General features: G+C 36.0%; 1 protein-coding gene across 7 annotated transcripts in view; it reads right to left on the minus strand.

The window, feature by feature from the left end:
* The window catches only part of RYR2 (ryanodine receptor 2), a 424,514-nt gene that overhangs the window by 286,223 nt on the left and 114,322 nt on the right, over nt 1-23,969 (minus strand). For all 7 annotated transcript variants that reach the window (XM_063328961.1, XM_063328960.1, XM_063328958.1 and 4 more), the window contains exons 2-3: nt 23,474-23,593; nt 5,093-5,197 (exon numbers count right to left, since the gene is read on the minus strand). In XM_063328961.1, the coding sequence (XP_063185031.1) occupies nt 5,093-5,197; nt 23,474-23,593 (225 nt within the window). The remainder of the gene's footprint in view (nt 1-5,092; nt 5,198-23,473; nt 23,594-23,969) is intronic.

The raw sequence follows: 23,969 nt of genomic DNA on the forward strand, positions 1-23,969 counted from the left end.
AGATGAAAAAAACCAACCAAACAAAAAAACCCCCCACCAACACACAACCCAGGGCAGTCTTACACTCTTCTGTATATACCTGAACTAAAAAAAGCCCATGCACACCCCTCCTGTTGGCAGAACAAAGCACAGGTCAGCAAACAGGTGCTCCAGAAGCTCTCACTAGAATAGGCGCCTCTTACTCTACACTCTCCCAGTGAAATGAGATTTTGCTGTGGATGGATGGTACGCAGCAATAAAATAAAATGATAGTACACAACAATAACATTGTGGCTTGGCACCCACTTGTCTTCTGGTAGACCAGAGTGAGAAGAATGCTTTGCCACTGCTGACAGAAGTAATTAAAGCTGCTGTGAAAGACAGTTTACACCAAGTGTTCTCAATCACTCCAATGAAAAGGTGCAATTAACAACAATCCTCTGCGTGGGATATAACACCTCTCATCCACACAAAGATGCACACCATGCTGACAGGTGAAAGCAAGTCACATACCACATGTATTTATATGTTATAGATAGATAGATTGGATGGATGGATGTCTTTTCACCAGGGTATGGCATGTAGCACACAACCAGGAGTCTTCAAATTTCAATGACCTCATTTATGATAATTATCACAGAGGACTATAAAAGACATCACAAAGTAAAAGAACAGTACATTATTTATATCATGAGATTGCTGGATATATTTCAGAAAACCCAAGCAAAGCAAGCGTAGCTCAAAGAATCACAAGCTCTTATTGGTTTCAAAAGAAAAGCAGGGTTTTGTTCAGGGCAATATAAAAGATACGTGACTTTGTGCTTCACTTACAGTAAAATGTCCTTTAAATGCCAAGCTAATTTAATTTCCTGTACCTAGCCACTGTACCCAAAACTTTTTTTTGATCTCTTTGAAGTAATAAATGGATTAGAATAGAATGAAGGTTCAAACTAGCCACTTGTTATCTAAACACAGATAGCAGTGTTTTGAATACTCAAATTCTCCCATTTGAAAAAAATCATTTGTACTGAAGAATATGAAAAAAACCCCACCTACCTCTGAAATATATTTCAAATAAGAGTTCATAGCAATAGCCTTTATGAAGGTTACCTTACACTTCATTTTAATTTGCATACCCTCTTGGCAAATTTTTATTTTAATAGCTAGTTTTTTTATGCAGTGTGTTTACTTGAGGATGATTTCAAAAAGCTTTCAGACAAAAGTCTAAATCATTTGCTGAGGCAACTGAGGCTCAGAAAATACCTGACGTTTTTCCATGTCAAGTAAATCTAGATACCTTTTTTTTTTTGCCAGCTCTTGAACTGTCACACAATAGAAAAGCAACTTGGTGGAGAATTTTGTAGAACCTGGCAAATTCACCTGTATGCCATCAATAGAGACTTAAAGTAGGTAAGCTTGCTCAAGATTATACATGACAGCCCTGACTTCGGCCAAGTAATAATCTGCGTCATCACCTACTTTGCCTGCTATATATCATGACTGAAATCTGCATACTGGATCTAAAGGTACTAGTCATTGTAAAATCTTTCATAAATCATCAGTATCAACAAGACATGACATATTGAAAATAAGAATTATGGTAATCCCTGAATATACAGGCAGGACAGTCACAATAGAAGATACAGAAATAATTTTCCATGTTATGAAATGCGAGACTGGTAATAGCATACCATGTACAGGTTTTTTGTCTAACTTTTTCATAAGAGATGTTTAAAACCCAAAACTGAAAGAAGCCACAAAATTATAAATCCCTTCCTCGCACCTGAAACCTGGCAACTTCCTTCCCATGTACCTGCAGCACCTCTTCTGAGCAAAAGACAGCAGCGCAGAAGGTACACCAGCACAAGAGCAGTTGATGGTAATGTAAAACAGCCAGCTTTGCCTTCCTTTCCCCTTATAGGCATGTAAAGTCAGGTCCCTTTCTCCTATTCAATATCCATCACATCTGGAAGAACATAACTATCTACCCCTGTTTCTAGCATTGTTTATATTGTCCGGAAAGTTCAGAAGTTACTGAATACAAGAACAGTAATGGATAAATGGCCAGGCTTCATTTCCGAAGAAAATTAGGGAAAATTTCCAGGAACTGATTTGACTATGGCATTTCAGCACTTTCACAAGGAGAAAGTACTAAATGTCAGAGAGCTCCTGAGTGTAGTAAATAAGGATTCAATTAAGAAAACAAACAAACAAAAAAAAAAAAAAAAACAACAAACCAAACAACCAAAAAAGCCCAAAAACAAACCCAAAATACACCGCCAAAGCCACCACAACCAACAGTCAGAGTAAAGAATCAGAAGCAAAACACACTTACAACCTCTTGCGGTGATCATTCCTAAATTATTCGAGAAAGCCGTGGATTCGCTTTCTCAGGATCATTCAGTCCCAAAAGCTTTAGTGAAAAATAAGGCACTCTGCTCCAAAAAGGACTCACTGGCAAAATGCAATGGCCAGGCTGAGAACAGATTACCTGAAGGCTTTTTCTGGTCTGTAATGATTTATAAAAACCTAAGGATTTCCATTTTCATATTTCACCTGCTCTTCTAATAATAAAAAGTTGCACTCAAAAGCCAAATCAAAATAATTACAAAATAATACTTAGGCTTTATGCCCTTCCAGGACAGAGCAGCTATAATTCTGCTTGCCTAAGAGACCACAGTCCAGATCCTGAGCACACTTGTAATGACAGTCTTCACTTATATGATTACTTACTATTCCCTTTCTCTGCACACAGGATGGTTCTCTTCTGTGGGCAAACTAACAATAAAAGTAGTACATGTATAAAGTACTCAAGTCCCCAGCAAAATCAAAAATTTACCTGTTTAAAATGAAAAGTGTAAATAATGCTGCCTAAGCAAACAAAATAGGTTGTGGTTTTATTTTTTAAACCAAGAGCATAAAATCAAGGTATGAATTTCAATGTTTTAATAAACTGCCAGAGCTAAGCATAGTATTTTAAAGAGAAATTACAAAACCTCAGAGCACAAAGTAACTACTCAGTGCCTAGGGCTAGAAGAAACAGAGCACTACACACATTCTTTCTTATGAAGTCTCACTGATTTTCCACTGTTGCCTCTGATACTAGCATTTAGCTGATTCAGGAAAGAGAAGTAGCTATACTCAGATAGATGGATTGCTAATCTCATCAAGTATGGAAATTCATATTTTGGGATTCTTGCACTAAGAAGGTAGGTATTTATTGCAGAGGTAATCTTGCACATTTAATACATACTAATTGAGAATTAAAATTAAATCCAGTTAGCGCACAGAGTTATTCTTTCTTAAGCACAAGGAAAGCTGTTTATTGTTCTGACTGCAGGCAGCATGAGATTTTGTTCATATTACTCAGCCGTTTCGTTACTGCTCTTACCTGTTATATAATAAGAATACCTATTATATAAACACAGCATTCAAGAGATTACACACCACAAAAAGCAAAGAAGCACAAGGAGACCACTTTTAAACACAGCAGTCTTAATGATTTCTAATGTAATAAGTAATTGAGGACTGAACAGAACTCCCTTTGCAGGATTATTTCCATTTGAAAACTGAGGTCATATTGAATCCAGTTTCTAGAGAGATTGTTACTATAAATCACTATAGTTTCTTCTCCTAAATGAAAGAAAACACTGTTATACTAAATAAAAAATTGATGCTGCTTCAGGAAGATATAGTGCTTCAGACATATGCACAAAATTACCTCTTCTCATAAAACTCAAAGTAACCACATCAGTCATTAAATGCAAAAAACACATGTTCTAACAGTTACTTCAAACAAATATGAAGCTGGCTACGTAAGTACCAACCCTACAACAAATAACTATAAACGCAAAGAAAAACTCAATATATTTTTCATAGAAACTACATACAGACACTAAATGTCAGTTCTGTTAATTTAGCAGCAAGTAGATATTCAGTCATTTTAGTATTATCATTAACCTTGGCTTCTGGAGACTTACTAGAAAGAAAAATAACGACACAGACAATGTCACATGACGACCACACTCAGAGACTTTGCTGTATCTTTTTCGTGCACATCTCAGAAGACCCATGAGTACAGAGCACGGTACATCAGTACAACTGACATCACTTTTCTTTAGGCACGGATATCAATGCCCAGAACTCTAACCTTCAGGGTTATGCACAGAAAACATCAATAACTGTTTCCAGGAAACACCAGATTACCATCAAACATGGTTCTTCCAGCTCGGAGTATGTAGGTCCCATCAGTCACTGTGCCCTACAAAAGTCTTTTTCTGTTCACATCTACTGCAGAAAATAGTCCAGAACTAGTGCAAATGTTCCGCTTGAGACTTCTATAAAGCTCTCTTTAGCCTGTCCTCTTCCTAGCAGAATCCTTGAGCTTACATTTTCTAACCGTTCTGCAGAGAACTTGGTTCTTTATCCCAAGTTCTCTGGATGTGATCTCTGTATTAAGAGTAAATATTCACTTAACAGTTGGTCCCAACACTCTGCTAAAGACAGTCCAATAGAAAATTCACCAATTAATGTTATGATTTTAAAAAAGTTTCAATAATTCGTATTCGAAAATTGATTATTTTTTTTCCATTCACTCTATTCTGCCCTATAGCACTACTTTAACGTGCACTCCCCTACAGTCTCTTCAGTTTCTTCGCCTGCCTGCATGTGGTGGGAATGAACAGCAAGAAAATTGTTGCTCTACTGCACATACATGGCCGTACACAGTTATCACTGCACAGCCTTGGGTTTGGACTTTGATTTTTGACATTATGCCTGTTTTTTTGTATTTATTTTTTTCCTGTGGATTTGCTTACTCTTGGTTTCAGGATTTACAAACTAAGAGAAGTGGGGTCCCCATTTAGAAGCATGGATCTGCTTACTCTAGTACCACCTCTTCTCCCACATGTGCTTTTCATTCTCTTGCTGTTGGAGTTAGTCCTTGGAACAAATGATCACTGACAGCACACACTTTGGATCATCCATGGGACTGTTCCTGGACTTCATTTCCCAAATACCATTTTCAGTCTCAGTGTCTGGCATTTTATGGGACTGTAGGAAAAAAAAAAGTTGTATTTTGTAAGGTGAAAAAAGTGAATACTCAGTAACTTACCCCTTCTGCCTTTTCTTCTGTGTTAGCCAGCATTTCCTGGAGGGCCCGTACCGACAGAGACTGCTCCAGCACAAAAGTGCAGATGGACAAATCGGGCGGAACATTCTAGGTGAAACAAAAACATGAGATCACATTAGTGACGGATTCGCTCAATAGCACTTCCCAATGCTTCTATTTTCTCTCACTTTCCATGAATCTGAAAGATCTACTATATCCTTGAGGCTATGAAAGCCAGCCACATCGAGGCTGCAACAGTTAAGGCTTAGCCAGCAAGCAAAGGGAAGCGATTCTTCCCCTCTGCTCAGCATTTGGGAAGCTGACACCTGGGGTACTGGGTCCCATTCGGGGCCTCTCAATAAAAGACCAAAATCAATAAACTGCATCAAGTTCAGCTGAGGATTACCATGATTGTCAGGGCTGGTGCACTCATCCTGTGCGGCTGGGGAAGCTGAGCTCAATCAGCCTGCATGGAGGAGAGAGAAGAGAGGGGGATCTTACAGTTCTCTTTACCAATCTAGTGGTGATTACAGGGAAAATAGAGCCAGACTCTTCTCAGAGGGGCTCCTTGAAAGGAACAGGAGCAGCAGTATAAGATTATACAATTAGATATTAGGGAGAAAAAAAAAAAAAAAAAATTAAAAAAAATCACACTGGGAGTAGAAAACACTGTCAAAGGCTGCCAAGCAAAGTGGTGAAATCTCTGCTTGGACATTAACATATGGAACATGTGTCTTAAACGTGATGATCAGATTGTGGGGGCAACAAATTCAGTCTTTAGGCTACTGTTTGTAGCCAGACCTCATCTTTGAGGGTCTTCAGGTCAAGATTCATTTTCTGTAGCAGAAACATAAGGCACTGCATATCAAGGCCAAGCCAGTAGCTTCTCAGCCTTGCAGGGCAGTATACTTCACCATGTTCTGTTCTAAGCAGGATAAAAATAGACAGACTTATAAAACTTGTCACGACTGGAAAAAATCATTGAGCTACCAAAAAGCTAATTTTCCAGACTATCATAAAAATCAGTAATAAAATTGAAACAGGTTTGTAATAGCAATGTCTAAGTTACAAAGTAATAAAGTAAAATTAGACTTTATGTGGGGATCTTTTCCTCTGTTAATAGAATACGCAACTCCTACACACCTTTTCTTGCCTCCAGAACTTCTTTCATGTTCCTTCTCTTTTCCTTTTCATGTTAGTTGCGTATTTTAGTTTAGGAATACTTTTACTGTCTATTGGAAATTTTTTTTTTTTTTTTTACACCATGAATTATTTTTACCGCTAAAGCTGTGAAACTGCACATTTATTGAAACTGTGTACAGTACATTAAATTGTAAAAGGTAGTTGCAAAACCATTTCATTCTCTCTTTTTCAAAAGTTAGTTTTCTCAGAATACCTCACACTTAATAGCTTATTAATTTGCTGCTCATCACTCCTAACTTTACAGTAATTCAAGTCTCTTTATTAACTAATAGATCTTTCATTACCTTCCACTATTTATATTTCGATAAAATGAGTGTAAAAAAGTATTTTAAATTAAAGTTTTAGCCAGATCAAAAAGCATCAAATAGCACCCTATTTACATCAGATTTTGATTTATTTATGCAATTATACTTAGAAATGAAATATTTTTAAGCCAACTCTTTTAGAATCAGGCCTCTACTTACTTGTAAGTATTCTCGTTACCATTTTCCTTTTGTAGTTCCTCAGACACTACAACAGTCCTTTTCATGCTAGCATCAGGCCAACAGACAACTAATTAGATTCTCTTCAAAACATCCTCGTAACATAAGTACTATCATAAGCCCTTATTTTACAAAGCAGGAAAGAGAGCACTCAAAAATCGCAGGTTGCAAGGTGTTGTTTCTGCTCAGTAAACACGAGTACAGTTTTCCATTCTAGAAAGCCTCACAGAAAGAAACTGCCTGACAGTCCAGCTCACCTGCAGTTCTCCCCAGTGAAGACTGACTGACAAACAATAGTCTGAACAAAGCAGAAAAAGATGCTCCTTACACTGTGCTCAGAAAGATGCCAAAATTTTCTGTGTCTATTTGCTTATAAACAAACATATATAAGCAAACAAATTCTTCAGGGGGGTTAGACTAAATGACCGTTAAAGGTCCTTTCCAACTCAAACGATGATACAATTCTATAACAGCGTTCCTACTGTTATTACTGTTATTTAAAGCAAGATGTTTGCTGGCAGAATATGTCTCTCATACAATTTTGTACCTGTCAAAATTTTTTACTACTAGACCTACCCTACAGGTCGTACATTCCAAAATATGGAAAATCCTGCATCATTTCACACAGTGATTAAGCCAACATAACTAGGACACTCCTCCTTCATCAGTTCCATTCTCCTTTACATTCAAGACAGCCATGAGCATTTTCTTCCCTCCTCATTAAAACTGAGGAACGAAGAAAGTGACTGCACATTCTAGGAGCTGCAATGAGAGTCTGTAGCAATCAGTTTGCAATATCAGGCTTTTTTGAGGACAAGTCAAATGTGTGGGCAGGTATTTTAGTGATTGGTTTGCTAGACTATGAATACACTATTAAATAATAAAAAATTTTAAAGACAACGTTTTGCTGCGTGTCTAACAACTACCCACTGATGCACTATTAATAAATACCAAACCAAACTATAACTAGCTGGAAATTTTCAGTGGTTTAATGATAATAACAAATCCTTAATTTGAGAGCAGAACACAACTTATATGCCCCAAAAATGATCAGTGCTCAAAACCAGATGTCTCAAGGGACACAAATAACGACAATGGTAATCCTGAACCTTCATTTTCACCAATTTTTATTGTATTCATCTTTGCTGCAGTAACTTCCTAAATGAAGGCATAGAAAAATAGTTCATATTCCTAAAGGGTTTTTTTGTTTTGTGACAGAATATGTAATGAGGTCCTTGGATAGTCCAAGGAATCTGTATCACTTATCTTTGATCCAAAAGATCAGTGGAAAATTCTGATAAACAATGGCAGTATTCAGAACAATTCATTTTATATCATTTTTTTACATATTTGCAAAATCAGTTCTAATTTAATAATTTTTAACATAAAACATACCTGGTGACTTAAAAAGTAAAATGTACCATCTGCAGTATTCCTTAGAGCTTAAAACATTTTCTCTGCTAGTTCTTGTATACAAGATTTGTCTTATTGTCAATTATTTGTCTAGACAATCTAGTCAGTCATAAATTACAACCTAATATGCAAGTAGCTTGTTAAAAAAAAAAAAACACCACAGATTATAACAGAAAGAAACTAGAAATTGTATATTAAATTTCAAAAGGAGATTTAACACTGCTAGAAAAAAATAATATATTACTATTAACTTTTTCTATTGATCCTTCATGATTATTTATAATAGCATGTACAGTCAGCAAAATTAGACAGATTAAAATAATGTCACTCTCATCTGCAATTTTTAAAGCATATATATTACTGGAGTAATTGTTGTTTTATTTAGAAAATTTGAGAATTATTTATTCTTCCTGCTATTTTAAACTGTATTTATTGTGTACACTAATTTTCTGTAGTAATATTTGCGTAGTAAATTATGCTTTACTCTGTGGGAGGCAGATTTGCAAATTAGATAATCATACCCTTTATTAAAAAGGTGTTTCGAGCAAAGCTTTTGAAATGCTATTTAAAAATATCTCTAACTCTAGTCCAACCCACAACTGAATCGTGGCTACTGGATGTGTTTCTTATGCACTATTTCAGTTTTTAGTGAATTATTATTTACAAGCATGCCATACTCCAGTGTGATGACAACGAAAGCAAGAGCCAGAGATGCAAAGCTCAGTCCTGCTATCATTACTCTGATGATTACCTAGTGCTAACAAGCCAAGGTATGACCTGCTTATATATGAATGTAAACTGAACTTCTGCCTCTCATAAATATTAGTATGAGACTGAAGAATAATAAATCACATCAGCAAACACAGTTCTGTCTCCAAGAATAAGCAGCTTTACCTCAGCTTTATTTCTCTTTCTAGTTATTTGCAATCTTCCTAGTTGTTTCCTAGGCTCATGGATATTTTTGTTTCTCTGCTAAACAAATCCCCAATGAAATGGACTTGCAGGTATTTCATCTGTAACTGTATACTAAATATTCACACATCAGTGCCTAAAAAACCACTTAACTAAGCAGCCTGATTTACAAAGCATCCACAGTTTGTAACATTGTCAAAAAATGAGATATTGGTGTTCATAACTTTTTTTAAAAGTAGCACATTTATTAGATGCCTAACTTTGAGAATCCAAATAGGAGGATCCAAAAAATTAATTTCAGTACAGAATTTAAGCAAAACGTTTGTACCCCTATTCATGGGAGTAGCCTGAAAGAAACTGAACCCATCCTCTCTGTTCAAGTTACATTTAAATTTATACCTCTCAGTCTTTTTGGCAGTCCTTTCTACTTAAATGAGATTCTGGCTGGTCACAGTGATGAAACACACTCAACATTACCAAGTGAAAACATCCACTTCTAGGACTCTCTATAAAAGGCATAGCTTCCCATGTTTGCAAGCTTGTTGTCAAAAAGATGGACCCAGTACAGAAATACACAGCTCTGACGACAAGTCCCGTCAGCCACACAGGATGAGTCACATTCACCAAATCCCAGAAGAGACAGAGAATGAATTATGAGTCTCAGGGTTTCAGTTCTAGAAAATAAGACCTTTCAGTAACAGTGTCAAGCTCCTGCATGTTTATCATTAGCAGACCATGAAGGCTGCCTGGCCACCTCCTACAAAAACTTGCTTTCAGCTGCTTATGGCTATTTCAGTCTGAAACCATCACTTTCTGTACAAGCCATCTGCAGAAGACCCAGCGTTTATAGGATATTCCATCCAAAGCAGATAAGTTCTCAATATTCAAAACTTTTTTATGTTACTATATCTAAAAAACCATAATGTCCTCAATGTTTTTGGAAGAGTGGTTTGACAAGGGCGTGGCCTTTTGTCACAAGTATTATTTCACTTTTTATAGGGAAAACTTTGAAAATCCGTTCAAGTTCCACTTCCTGAAAAAAGTCATTTTTCACATAGTGAAAAGTTTCTTATTAACAATCAAAAGCTCTAAATATTCCTTGTTCACAGGATAGCTGTTTCAGGGAATAAAACTGGAAAACTCAGAGGAATACCGGGAGGATGACACCAGAATAATGTCCAGAATAAAAAAACGAGGGGAAAAAGAGACCAGCACAGGAAAAAACAGCTAGTGGTGGAACTGAGGTCAGACCCAAATACACTGCAATCAATTAATTTTCAAAGCCTAGAATGCAAGACAGCTCCAAGTCCTCAGTGGTTCTTTTGAATCACGTGGGTTACCTGTGCCACTACATGCTGATCACCTGTATTTTAACATATCTTGTAATCTCACCTAAACGACTGATTGTTTTAATTTTTTGAAAAATATTATCTTTGGTGGTCTCACAAAGTTTCCATATTTTATCCACATTCCTGAGTGCAGAATTGTCTCATAAATGAAGTGGTAGATTTGACAAACCCAGTAGTGAAAAAAATCTTGATACACTGACCATGCTTTCTGTTGATATATTAAACACTGATCAACAGTAGCCTATGTCTTATCAGAAGGAGTTACTAGTTTTTATGCCCATACGAGTCCGCAGAACAGTGAACACTAAAAACCTTTCCACTATACTCTTGTTTCCAGATAGTGAATGTCATCTGCTGGTCACCGTGGAACAGTTCCTTGGCAAAGAAAAATGCATTACCTGAAACTTAAACTGCACGAACTGAAGGAATAACATTCAGAAGGAAATGAATCCCTCACACAATCTCCTTTAAAAATCCACAAAAAATCTATTTCTACTTAGGCTGTTGTTACGTAAGTACAATTCTATTATTTTCTTTTATGCTTGCAAGCAACATCAAAGTTTTATGATACAATTTTTCAGTTTTTGCTCTTTGGAAATGACTGTGATCCTGACAGCTGTCAAGGGTCATGAGGCTACTATTAACAGAGCAGACTGTCTTAACTGCTTGGAAGCTGTAATTCCTAGTATGATGTTTACTTTCTTTATGGATTTAGGGCCTCATACATTCCATCTCTAAACAGGGTAAGTAAAGAAGTTTTTTCCTCTTACCCTCCAGTCTCTCTGTCTGGTCTCCTTTCTAACTATACAGAAGTCCAATCCACATTACTGAGAGCTGTTTTGCTTTTTTATCTATTCTCTGAAAATTTAAAACTCTTAGCAAGAGATAAAAGTGACATTGGGTAAGAAGCCATCCAACTTCATTTCAGCCTCAATGGATAAACCACATCATTCAACTCAGCAGCCATTACAACATATACTGCTGTAGCCAGAAGCTTTGATGAACATTAGCTAATAGTATATCACCCTAATGCAATGTAAATGTGTTAATTTTTAAGGTAATCAGGAAAATTCCATGCCAATTAATAAAATAAAAAAAAAATCTCATAGGATCAACAGTGCTACAGAGATTCTAGGCACACATCCAAATTAACACATTTTTTGTTTAACTTCATGCTGATCCTGCAAATTCTACCTTACTATTCTAATCTTGTGTGTATTATTCTAAACTTTACAGTTCCGTTTTATTCTTAGAGATGATGTTGTTTTTGTAGGTACTGCAACAAATAATGGAAAAATCTAGGATATTTTCAGTTGGGAGGGTATTATTGCTTTAGAATCTGGACAGAGGCAGCCACCCTTCAATTCTCGCAGCATCAAAAAGATGATCTTTATAAAATACTTTTTTTGCCCCTTTCTAGAAAGCACAGCAGACACCCAACAGGAATATCTTCATAATCTCTGACCAGATTTATTATAAACCATGCACATTACAACAATCATACTTCAAAGTAGGAATCCTATAATCTTTCAGGATCAAACAGGCAGGGCAAACACGCACGTCTTTCGTGGCTTTAATAACTGACTTGTCTCAGTAGAAATCTTACCTCTGCATACTAACCAATAGGACATCATTTGCAGAGATTCTCTTACTGTTAAATTTATGCCGTAGCTGAAATCTTCACAGTAGAATCATAACACGTAAAAATGAAGTCCAAATAAATACAAATACTTCCAGAAAACCCTACGCTAATTCTAATGGAGCCATTCATTCACTTTGCAGTGACCATGAAACAATACATCTAAGAGAAGAAAAACCTGCTTATTTATCTCATAAGCTATCAACTATAAAACATAATAATGGACACCAAATTTTAACTTCAAGGGATTTCATTGTAAGTTTTCAACTACTACACTTTCCATTTTATGTTGCTGAAATCAATCATCAACCTGTGTAACTAGGAAAATCGGTGCTTATCAAATATTGCAGGAATTAGGGACTGTGAATTTATGCTCTGAGTCACCTCTGACTTGTCCTTAAACGAAGGAAAGGAGATGCATCATCAGCTCTCTCCTGGGCAACACAGTTTCAAAGTAGCAAAGCATACAGAGCTATCAAAATCCTTTGTGGCAACATGCGACAATGCACTTAGGCACTTACAGTACTAAATTTCGTATTAACAGACAATATTTTCTTTACACATATGTAAAACAAATCAGTTTTTATAACTAAAATGAATAATTCTGATTCAGGCTGTGTATAATGTTCCCCAGATTATTTTGCACCCCAGAATGTTCTGATCTCATTTACTTGATTTAAATCAATAATTCTATCAAAAATTATAGATTTATCTTAAAAGGTATACACATTCACCTCTAATGTAAAGCAAATCAATTTAAGTTGATGTAAATCAGATATGTGAATTAGAATGACATATTGAAAATTGTTCACTAAAAAAAATAATATGTCTTTAATCATGAAAATCTTGTAGCCTTAGAGAAACTCCAGCAGATATTTCGTTCAGGGACAGAAAGACATGAGGAGTCCCTAAGTCTAAGGACTGTCTGGCCAGGAAATTCTTCATGGATTTAGGGACATATATTGTCAGAGTTTTACTACTCATAAAAAGTGTAATAATACTTTCAAACATAAATATCTATTTTAAAATATCTCACCGTGTATACTCAGAAATTGTGGTTTATCTGTAAACGTGCAAACGTATACCCCTGCTTGAATCTGCATGGTACTGCATTTGAGTGTACACTGCATGATGTAAAAAATAAGCACTTAAGTTACTTTGCACTTCATTAACTACGAAAATCAGAAAGCTTGGAAGACTAATTAACGATTATTTGTTCAGCTTCTGAAAGATTCAAATTTTGTCCAGTTTTGGTTTAAGGTGCTAAAATATTGTTACTAAGCCATTAAGCAAACAACTGCTGCTTAAAAGGACTTTTTGCTAATCATTCAGTAACATGCGAGCACAAAAAGCTGCCACAAAATACCGTCTAGACAAAAATACCCACATGCATTTCCCAGCAAGCAGGCCACCTGCCTCAGCAGTGAATTATGCAAGAGGTAATAAAGCAAGAGGCTTAAAATTTCAGAGAAGGAAAAGACAGTCTCAAGGAGCTGGCAAACTATGTGGACTTTTACTCTTTTCCTGCTACTTTTGAACATGTGTTCAAGGAGGAAATATAACAAGAAGTTTACAGGTATCACCCCTATGTGTGACTATCACATTCATTTAGGTCATTCACCAAACTGGTGTTTCTTCCTTGACCATACTCAAGTTCTTCTGTTCCAAAATTTCACATTTTGACATCATATGTTATCTACAGTATTAGAGACCTTTGCAGGTACCTATTATGCACAACCATATATTATTTTCTAGATGCTTTTATTTTTATTTTACCAATATCTCAGCTTTCACCTTACCAAGCAAAGATGTTCCACTCCTCTAGTATGGTACATGTCTACGCAGGAAATTTAACATAAACTTTCAAATGCCTTTGTTTGGTATTTCTTTATTTTCTAAAAAAAAAAAAAAAATAAAAAAAAAATTTCCACATTCTTGCAAATTTTCCAAAATAACCAGAACTCTTCTTAATTATTTGTCCTAAGGAATCCACCTTCTCTATAGAAATAAAACAATTCTAATAAGAATTATAGGGATAGTTATGTGTACGTGAAAAGAGCTTTAACGGAAACTATAGATACAGCTAACCTCCATGATAAATAAAATGGAAACTTACACAATGGGAAAGAATTCTTTTGCCATTTTAAGTTTATAAAGTAAGACTTTTATAGTCATTAATCTGTACATCTACTTGCAACTGTATCAGCCCAAAGAGGTCAAATTAATTGTTAGTGTACTACTGACAAAATCATATATCAAATATGGTACTCAGAGCATACTAAGCTTTATTCTTACAACAGCTGAACACGCTAGGCATGTCTCTCATTTAAAATAAGACCTCATTGCAACTGTGCTTCATTTCTATGGACCTTTATGTATTGCCTAATCCTTAATTAGTTTACATACACTGCAGAAAGAAATTCTGTGTAACTGGAATTTCCAATTTATTGAATAATGGGCACTCAAATGATTTCTTGGCAAGTCTGTTCACACTTCATATTGCACTGAGCAAAATATTTGTTTCCTTTCTAGGACCTCTGTCCAACCTTCTCATGCAAGTCCTGTGCTGTGCCTGTTTCTTTTTCTTGCACGGTACTCAAAACATCACAGAGCTTTGGCATTTTCCTTCCTACAGAAATAACTTATCCCTGCTGTGTCTTACTGATCAATACACACCTTGGCCATTTCAAGCATCCTGAACTACCTAAACTAATTAATCCTATATTATCTAAAGGCATTCGAACGATGGTTGTTACTGATTTTGAGTCACATTTCCCTCAATAATTTCCTTATCGCCAGCTGTAAACATCGTACTGTGCAACTAGAACTGGTCAATACTTGGAGAAATACCAAGAAAACAGGAAATTCCTAACTCCCCATTACCATTAAAAGACATTTAGATGTGGGATAGAGGTAGGGTTTACAGGATTGTTAAGGGAAGACTGTATCAGCCCAGTGAAACCAGCCCAGTGACCTATGCAACTATGACCCAGCTGCCTATGCTTTTTTTAAATGGCACGTAAAAACTCCGTTCTCATGCAAGGCAACCTGCTTGTGGATGATATCTTTGTAAATATGTCAAGAAAAGAGTACAAATACCTGGAAGATGGAATAAGTTTCACCACTCCTACACACATTCTTTATATCCAGTAAGGAAGGAAGGGAGAACTAGGGAGTTAAAGCTCTAGAACGCTGATTAGCATTATTCACAGGGACTCCCTGTCTTTACAAGAATATCACTTTCTATAAGACAAGAAAAACTGTCTCACGCTCTATTAGGCAGAACATTAACTTCAACCCCTTGCAGCTCACACAACCCCCCACCCAGCAGAGTGAAGGCAGAGCAAAAGTAGACCGCACACCATCACTGCTTTACAAGATCCTCGCACTGAGGCACTGAGAACCATAAAACTCCTTTCAGCCTATAAACGGTATTTGAAAAGACCAAGCCAAAAAAGACAGAGAGGAAGGACAGCTGAAGCTACTCATCATACTGTGGGAAACCACAGTATTATTTCCATCCTCCAGCTATTACAGACGTGTTGGTTTGGTAAGAAAAAACAGACTGGAGGTGTCAGTGTGGTTCATGGTTCCTGTATCAACTGCAGCCCCATCACTCATATCTACAGGTTTTCAAACAAACAGCAAACTTTCAGCAATTATTGAAAAATAATTAAAAACCCAGGAAAAGCAGCCTGAACTCTGACCTTCTGCATTTATGCATATATTTTAAGATCATAATCTCTTTCTTTACCATTTGGCCTCTGTTTTTTAAAGCAAAACAATGCAACTGTTCTCTTGCTTCTGAAACTAGAAAAAGTTATGTTTGTATTTGTATATGGCAACCTCCCTGTCAGCATTAAGAAAGTTATTACAAGCAACTTGCTTTTGGGTTTCAAGCACAGGGACACAAAACATACATCTTCAACCTCCAAACTGCTTCCATTTGCTTAATTTCCCCCTTCTAATCCAGACTATTTATAAACTAACACACTCAATTTAATGTTGCAAATAACTTGCTATCATAGCAAGTTACAGCATTCCCTCTGTTAAAAAAGCACTAATCATCTTCCTCGTTTTTCACAGGGAAGTAACCAGGAGGAAAAGCCTAGAATCTTGAAAATCACCACCCAAAATATAACAGTTTCAAAAAGTCTTAAGAAACAACAAAGAAAGATTCTTTATTTTTTTTTGTTTCATTTCATATATAATTGATATTACCTACCTCAGAAAACCATATAAATTTACTCATTAATAGGCCACATTTCTTTGTCCTAATTTCTGAGAGCCCATTGGGCTAGGATTATTCACAAGAGTCTGCAGAGCCAGATTTAGCCCAACAGTGCTTAAAAATACTGATTACATAGTAACAATACCATGATTTCAAGTGTTGAGCAGGGCCGCACAGCCCATTTAACACTGCTCCTTTATATAACATTTGTCTAAAGGGCTTAAAATAAGTGAGCATTGGCACTTCCATGTGTTCTTAGCTTGAAACACACAGATTTATGAATCTGTCTGGGTTTTTTTAGGTTTTCAGATTTGCAGCTACATATCAGCCTAAGTAAAATTCAAACAACTGCTTTGTAACTACTCTGCATGTACTAATGAAGTACATTCTGTTATAAACCCATCAGAGAAAATATTTAAAATGCTGAGCTCTAGAGGATTTAGCAGAACATGCCATTGTGTAACCTTGTGATGTTCAGTTACCCAGGGTAATGCAGCAAGCCCGAAGCCGCTGGGACTCTGCGTGCATTGAACAGCCATCGGTTGTAACTCACATCAGACAAGAACATACAGCAAGAGTGAGGTCCCACCTCAAAATGTTCTGCCTTTGCTCTACGTATCATTTTATTTATCTTTCAAGGACTTTCTTATGGTATTTTAGTATAGTTAATGTATTTGGTGAAGGCAAATAATCTTTTTCCCGTCCTTAACACCTAGTCCCAAGATTATGGAGTCTTAAGACTTTTATACTAAGTTGGGGGGGGGGGGGGGCGGGGAGACACCAAGCACCAAAACTCATCAACTATGTAATTATGCGAGGGCATTGCTTTGAACAGAATATTCAAAATGCAAATAGATAAAGCTATCATGCAATAATAGCAACTCTGCTTTTTAATAGAAGCAGTACTAAAAAGGGTAGGACTCAGAAGCTAAATCACATCAAACTAGCAGGTTTGCAGAAGCCTCCAGAAAACTCACCAAACTAATTATAGGACTGTGCACCACATATTTGACCTTCTTACATCGAATCACAGAATGGTTTGGGTTGGAAGGGACCTTAAAGATCACCTAGTTCCAACCCCCCTGCCATGGGCAGGGACACCTCCCACTAGACCAGGCTGCTCAAAGCCCCATCCAGCCCGGCCTTGAACACTTCCAGGGATGGGGCATCCACAACTTCCCTGGGCAACCTGTTCCAGTGCCTCACCACCCTCACAGGAAAGAATTTCTTCCACATCGTAGTGCTTGTGTCACAGCTGTATCTCAACAGATTTTCTAGCATATCTGCTTCTTTTTATATTTTAATCTTCACATAATGAGACCCCTAAACAGTTACTAGGATATATAAAGGAAAACTGATCTAATGGGATTTTTCAGGTCATCTTCACTTATTTTATATCAGAATCTGAATTCCTACATCTGTTCCACTACAATAAAAAAAACAAACAAACCACAAACAAACAACCTCCCAAAAAAACCCCAGTGCAACCACCACCAACTACCATCACATATGTTTCTGTAAACATTTAGGGTTTGTTTGCTTGCTTTTAACAGACATTTAGATAATGAAGAAAGTTGCAAACTACATATTTGAATGGAGAAACTACAACTCATGTTTTGTTTGTTAAATTACACAAATTATACAGCTTTGGGTTAAGCTTCTTGATTGGTAACAGTATGAATCATATCATTAATATCAAAAATAAAATGAGCTTTTTTGAAATTTGTCTTGCATGGGTTAGTTGATAACAGACATAATGTATGCATACATATCATACATACTATTCTTTCTTTCAGTGCCATCACTTGGCATATTATCATCACCTAATTAATTCCCCTTAACTACAAATTTGTTTTTCATTCTATCTTTCAGCTTTTGTTGCTACATTTGCAGGTTACATGTCATGCACTCTACTGGCATATTTAGGTATTTTTTACTTTCCTTTGGAGGTCCCTTTTTAAGTGCTTTATTGGTAATAGTCTTTAATATTTCTGAAATATTTTTTTGTCAAAAAAATACCAAGTACACAATACATTTAAAATGGATTCTAAATCTCTAATACCAAGCATGCAACAAACAAAGTAGAATTATTGGTAGATATATCCAGAGAACTGGTCTGTAGTAATATCACGCTTTTAAATATTAAATAAGTGGGTGTGACTGAAAAAAACAACTTTCACATTTATGAAGATACATAAGAAGGTTTTGTAGATAGGAAGAGCTTTTAATTCCTTTTTGGTAATAAATAGTGCTTCATTAAGATAAAACTCAATGCATATCTCTGACACAACTAGATTTGATAATGAACATTTCTGCAAGATCAGAATGATCCATTCCTGTACGTATTTGAAATTCCAAATATATGCTAGAGAGATTCTCTATGCAAAGAGAATAATAAGATTTCCTTGATTGGATATATTATAATTACACTATTTAGTCTGTGATGCCTCGCAAGGTATCACACATTTTGTTTACTTCTTAAAAACTACCTGCATTACACATGACAGTACAAACATGCTAAGCTGTATTATTACACCTACTAATACTACATACAATTTTGAGCTGATATAAAGCCATATTTCTGTTGCTGCTTCACATCCATGGAGATCTGACCCACTGTCTTTCGTAGTCTGAATGTTTCACATCCATTTTAAATTATTCACTTTCCATCTTAAGAAATAGTTCTGTTGGTTTGTGGAGTTAAGTGCAAGGATCACAAGTCAGGTCTGGTGGATATGGCTACACATCTGCATTTAGGCTCAGGATTTATGCAAGATTTAAAAGGAATAAAAATTGAATCTGATATACATGAATAATAAACATAATATTTACAATTATATAAATTATGTATTATATAAAACTACATACAAATGGAGTGAAACACACTATGTTCCTATTTACATCGCTTCTATAGAGAAGCATTTTACTGGGAAAGAATGAATCATGGAATAAAATCCTGTCTGATCTACACCTATGAAGACTTCCTCTACCTATATCTAAATTATGTATGTAAAGTAGGGCAAGTAATGTGTAAGTATGCACAAATTTATTATCAACTCTTCATTTAAATTATTAAAATCAATTATCTTAGTGAATGTCTGCTAAATGGAGTCCTCTGAACATCAGATTACCTAAGATTACGTGCCATCTTTGCCATTAAATATGAACATTCATTTTGGCAACATGACACAAAGGCAATTAAAACGGCCTTGGAGGTGCAGCTAGAAAGCCTTGCCAAACACCTTTTTTGACTTTTTTAGAAGGATGCAATGGAAACAGAAGCACAAAAAGGAACCACAGCACTATCAAAAATAAAAAAAAACCCTTACCATATGGCAAATTCTCAGAATGATCCACTGTAAACACAAGCAGACAACACTGATTTGATTCATCAGCATGAATCAAATTTTTAAAAACTTAGTATTTCATTATATCAATAATTGCTCAAAAAGCATCTACTTGCATCCATACATTAATGGATACCATGTGGTTTTTTTATACATTTGGATTTACACAATCAAAAACTGCATACAGCACAGGTATTGTTTCTCAGCTGTCAGAAAGAGTTTCAGGCTCAGTTTCTCTGGAGTCGGAAAGATTATTTGCCGTGGTCACTGAGAACATGCTCAAGTGTTTGCTGTACAAGACAAAAAAAAGCCTTCAGGTCTTACACTCCGAAAGACAAATGGAGAAAAGAGTTTTTCTCCCAGAGGCAACCAGGGTACAAGAGCGTAGGCCAGTGTCCCTGCCCGCCTTTAGGATGACACCGTTCTCTAGACACATCCATATAGAATTTGTCTGCTGACATGGAAATTTCTTTTGTAAATAGCGGAGAATCATACTTCCTTGTAACCTCGTCTGTGCCAGCTGACCATCCTCTCTGCCTCCCTCCACTCATTCTCCTCTTCCCTTCCTGCATAGCCACCTGTTCAGCTCCTATTGATTCACCTACTTTTTCAAAACAGACCAAAAAAAGGGCAAAGAAAAACCCCAGAGAACTGGTATTTGGCAGGACAAGAAATGGGGTGCAAGTTTTACCCTCAGGTGTTATTTTCTATCCCCTCACACAACAGTAGCATCTAAGGACCAACAAAGGATGGGACATGACTGATCTATGCAGCTGTGGGTCATGGAACAGACAGCCCCAGCCAACTGGCCTACACCAGTCCAGCACCGATCTGCAGAACCTTTCCTAGTGTTCAAACCATGACCTGCCACAGGAGAAAAGTTACTCTTCAAAAGCAAAAAAGGAAAAAAGTTATCAAATCCCTTCCTCACTTTACAAATAGACTTATTAAGCATATAATAAGGTTTTGGACTCTTCTCTCATCACTATAAGTTATTATAGGTAATGTAATTCACAGCTCAATGGAAAGTTCAAACCATAGGATCACAAACTACGCTGCCTTCTTAAAAAAAAAAAAAAAAAAAAGAGAAAGAAAAAAAATTGGGGAGGTTTTTTTAGATCTTTAGGTCACATGGGCCCACTTCTCAAGCTTGTCCAAGTCCCTCTGTATGGCATCCCATCCCTCAGGCATGTCAACCTCAGCACTCAGACCAAAAAAATGCACAAAAAACATTCACAAATTTAGAAATACAACTGTACTGCCATTTAAAATGCTATTTTGTGATAAGATGTATTTCTTGTCAGAAACAGTACCAGATCAAATTTAACAGCAAAAGATGTCTGTCCAAGTGCTACAAAGAAACCAACCTAAAGCCTCAAAACAAGAGTAACATAGCTCCAAATATGAATGAATTCCTTGTTTAAAATTCAAACACCTTACAATATGTACAGAAAAACAACAGGTTTGCAGAGCTGAGAAATAAAGAGGATGTCTTTGCTCAGTAAAGTGATTTGAAAAGCATGGATTGCTTCCAAAAGGAGTGAAGAATGTGGAACATGGAAACCGTTTTGAAATGTGAAGACATGTGAACTGATAATGCTTGTTAAAGCGTTTGCTAATTTAGCCCAACTATCATCATCCATCTTTTGTTAGTATGTTTTCAAAATCTGCTTTTCTCCTCCAACGCTGAGGGAATCTACACAACCCTCCAAAGAAACACTTGTGTTGTATATCTGAACAGAAGAAAATAAAATTCATTAAGCAATTTTCATAATGGGTCTCCCAGTGTTATTGTTGTAATGGGATAAGTATTAATAGTCAGTAGATGCCAAAGTATTCCATCATTATATATCTTCAATTTGAACGTTATTTTTGTAGTGTGAATTATTAAATGATCCTAGGGCAAGAAAGCCCATGTGAATAAGCTGTGCTAATAAAATATCAGCTACATCACCAGGAGCCATATATTGGAGAAATGCAGGGGATTGTATCAGGCATTCTCAAGAATGCAAGTTCCAGGATGATAGCTGAGGTCTATTAGTTGTGTTTGGCCTATTACTGGTGCTTGGTTTCGTACCTCATCCATGATACCTGGCTGCAGTTCAGATGCCACACTACTGTTTGCATTAATATGCATCACAATCTCATTACACCTAGAAAATAGTCTTAAAGACATGCAGGGATTTTTTTTTAACTGGCTCAAGAACTCTACTGGAACCTTTTTCAAATTATTATATGCCTCCTGTAATATCTTCTATGCTCTTCCTTATATAATGCAATAACAATATTGTATGGGCACAGACATTAGGAAGAAAAACATTTTTATTTACTTTTATTTACTCTTCTTTACAGTCAACTTTTCATTAAGGATTTGGTAATTTTATGGCTCCCTCAGTATTTATATCTCCAAATGACTTCAAATAAGCTCATCCTAGGAAACTGTCAGCCCTTAAAAATTAAAACAAAGATGCACTGCATGGGTTTTCTTTTGTTTGCTTTTTTTCTCCAAGCTCATGCAGAATTAGCAGAATAAATATTGCTTCACAAAACACAGAGAAAAAGCAGCATGAACAAGGAATCATAGGAAACTGATATGAAATTTACACTGTATTCCTTAAAGACAAGAATTTTTGAGTTTTATATAGTGAGAGAGAGACTGTAGACTTAATATCCAAACTTACTGAATGATAATAAATTCATTAAATAGATTTTTCTGGCCTCCCAGGCAACTAGAACTGCAACCACTTCTATCCCAACACATTTTTATTGTTAAAAAGAGTCACTTAAAACAGAGCGGCATGAATGAATTCATCAGGATCACTGCTATTATAATGAATCATTAATATCCTAGTGAAAAATTTATTACTATGAATAATACATTCAAAATGATGAGACAGAAAATGAAGCACTACTCCGCAATGTATCAGAGAGAATCAAAGTGATGTTATGGAAGTTGGCAAGATAAAAAACATCATTTTTTGTTCTAAATCTTTCTAGATGTCTTTCCAGATGCTTTACCTTTATTGTATTTTCTCATCAAACATTTATATTTTAGCTGAAGAAAAAACAAATTTGTTAAACAACATTCTTCCCTTTGTTTAAATAAAAGTCCAAGTACACCCATTACTTTGGTCACAAAACCAGTTCTGCCCTCAGAAGTCACATCTTTGTCTTCCAAACATTTATTTGAGCATATGTGATTGTGAAACAAAACCCCTCCTTTGCAACAAATAGCAAAGTTAATTTTTCAAACTACTGTATCTACTACATATATAGCAGAGTTATAGTAGGCTTAGATAACAAACTGATTAGAGGAGATAATTTTGATACTTGCACTATTACTCTGCTCAGTTAGGAATTAAAAGGACTTAAAGTAATAATCATCTCAACGTAAATGTCACAGAATAAAAACTTACCACAAATAGAATAATCGCTTTCTTTCCTGTGGAGTTAAAAATCAGAGTAATCAAATGTGTCTTTGAACTGCAGTACACAAAAATTGCACTGCGGTTTACTACAACTGAGTTGAGTTTGGACAACCAAAATAACAAGCATATTACTGAGCTGGACTTCTGCAGCTAACTAGTTCTAAAGTGAGCGTGAAACAGAAAGCATAGCATTAGAGTCCAACCAAAGGACCATGACAAAGGAAAAATTAAACTTCGAAGGGGAATTAAATATTCCTTATACTATTGATAGATTTGATTTGTCCTCTCTCCTAGACAGATTTGTGTATAGTGCATCAGAGCAAGCAATATTATAACTATATCCTTGCTTCATACATGACACTTAAAACACTCAGCAGTACCTTAGAATTTGATGTGGATTCCAAAAAGCAAAGCCTGTTGCCAAATCCTTCTGCAGCAAGACACAATTTCTGTTGCTCCTTGTGAACAGTTGCGGTGCACTGCAGAACCACCTCATCATCCTACCGAAAAAGCAAACAAAAACAGAACAGTGGTTATGCTTCTGACCCAACAAGATCTGGAGAAGCATTGCTAAACTCAGTTATCCCTGAACACAAGTAAATTAAATTAAAAATTTTATAACTACATATGTGCTTTTCCTGTTTGCCTATCCTTGTAACAGAGGTCAGTATGCATGAAACACAAATGTTACGGGAATAAATCCTTGTAGTAAAACAGCCAAAGATCTTGTCAACAAACCCGAAAAAACAGAAGCAGGCCCTTATTTAAATCCCACTTCTTCAAAGTAACATAACCATGAGCTGGAGAATCCCTTTGCAGAAATATGGTTTAAGTTAGAATGAAGACTTTATTCTAATGAGTCTATTTTCTAGCAAA

This window comes from Chroicocephalus ridibundus, chromosome 3, assembly GCF_963924245.1.
Source record: "Chroicocephalus ridibundus chromosome 3, bChrRid1.1, whole genome shotgun sequence".
Classification (NCBI taxonomy): Eukaryota; Metazoa; Chordata; class Aves; order Charadriiformes; family Laridae; genus Chroicocephalus; species Chroicocephalus ridibundus.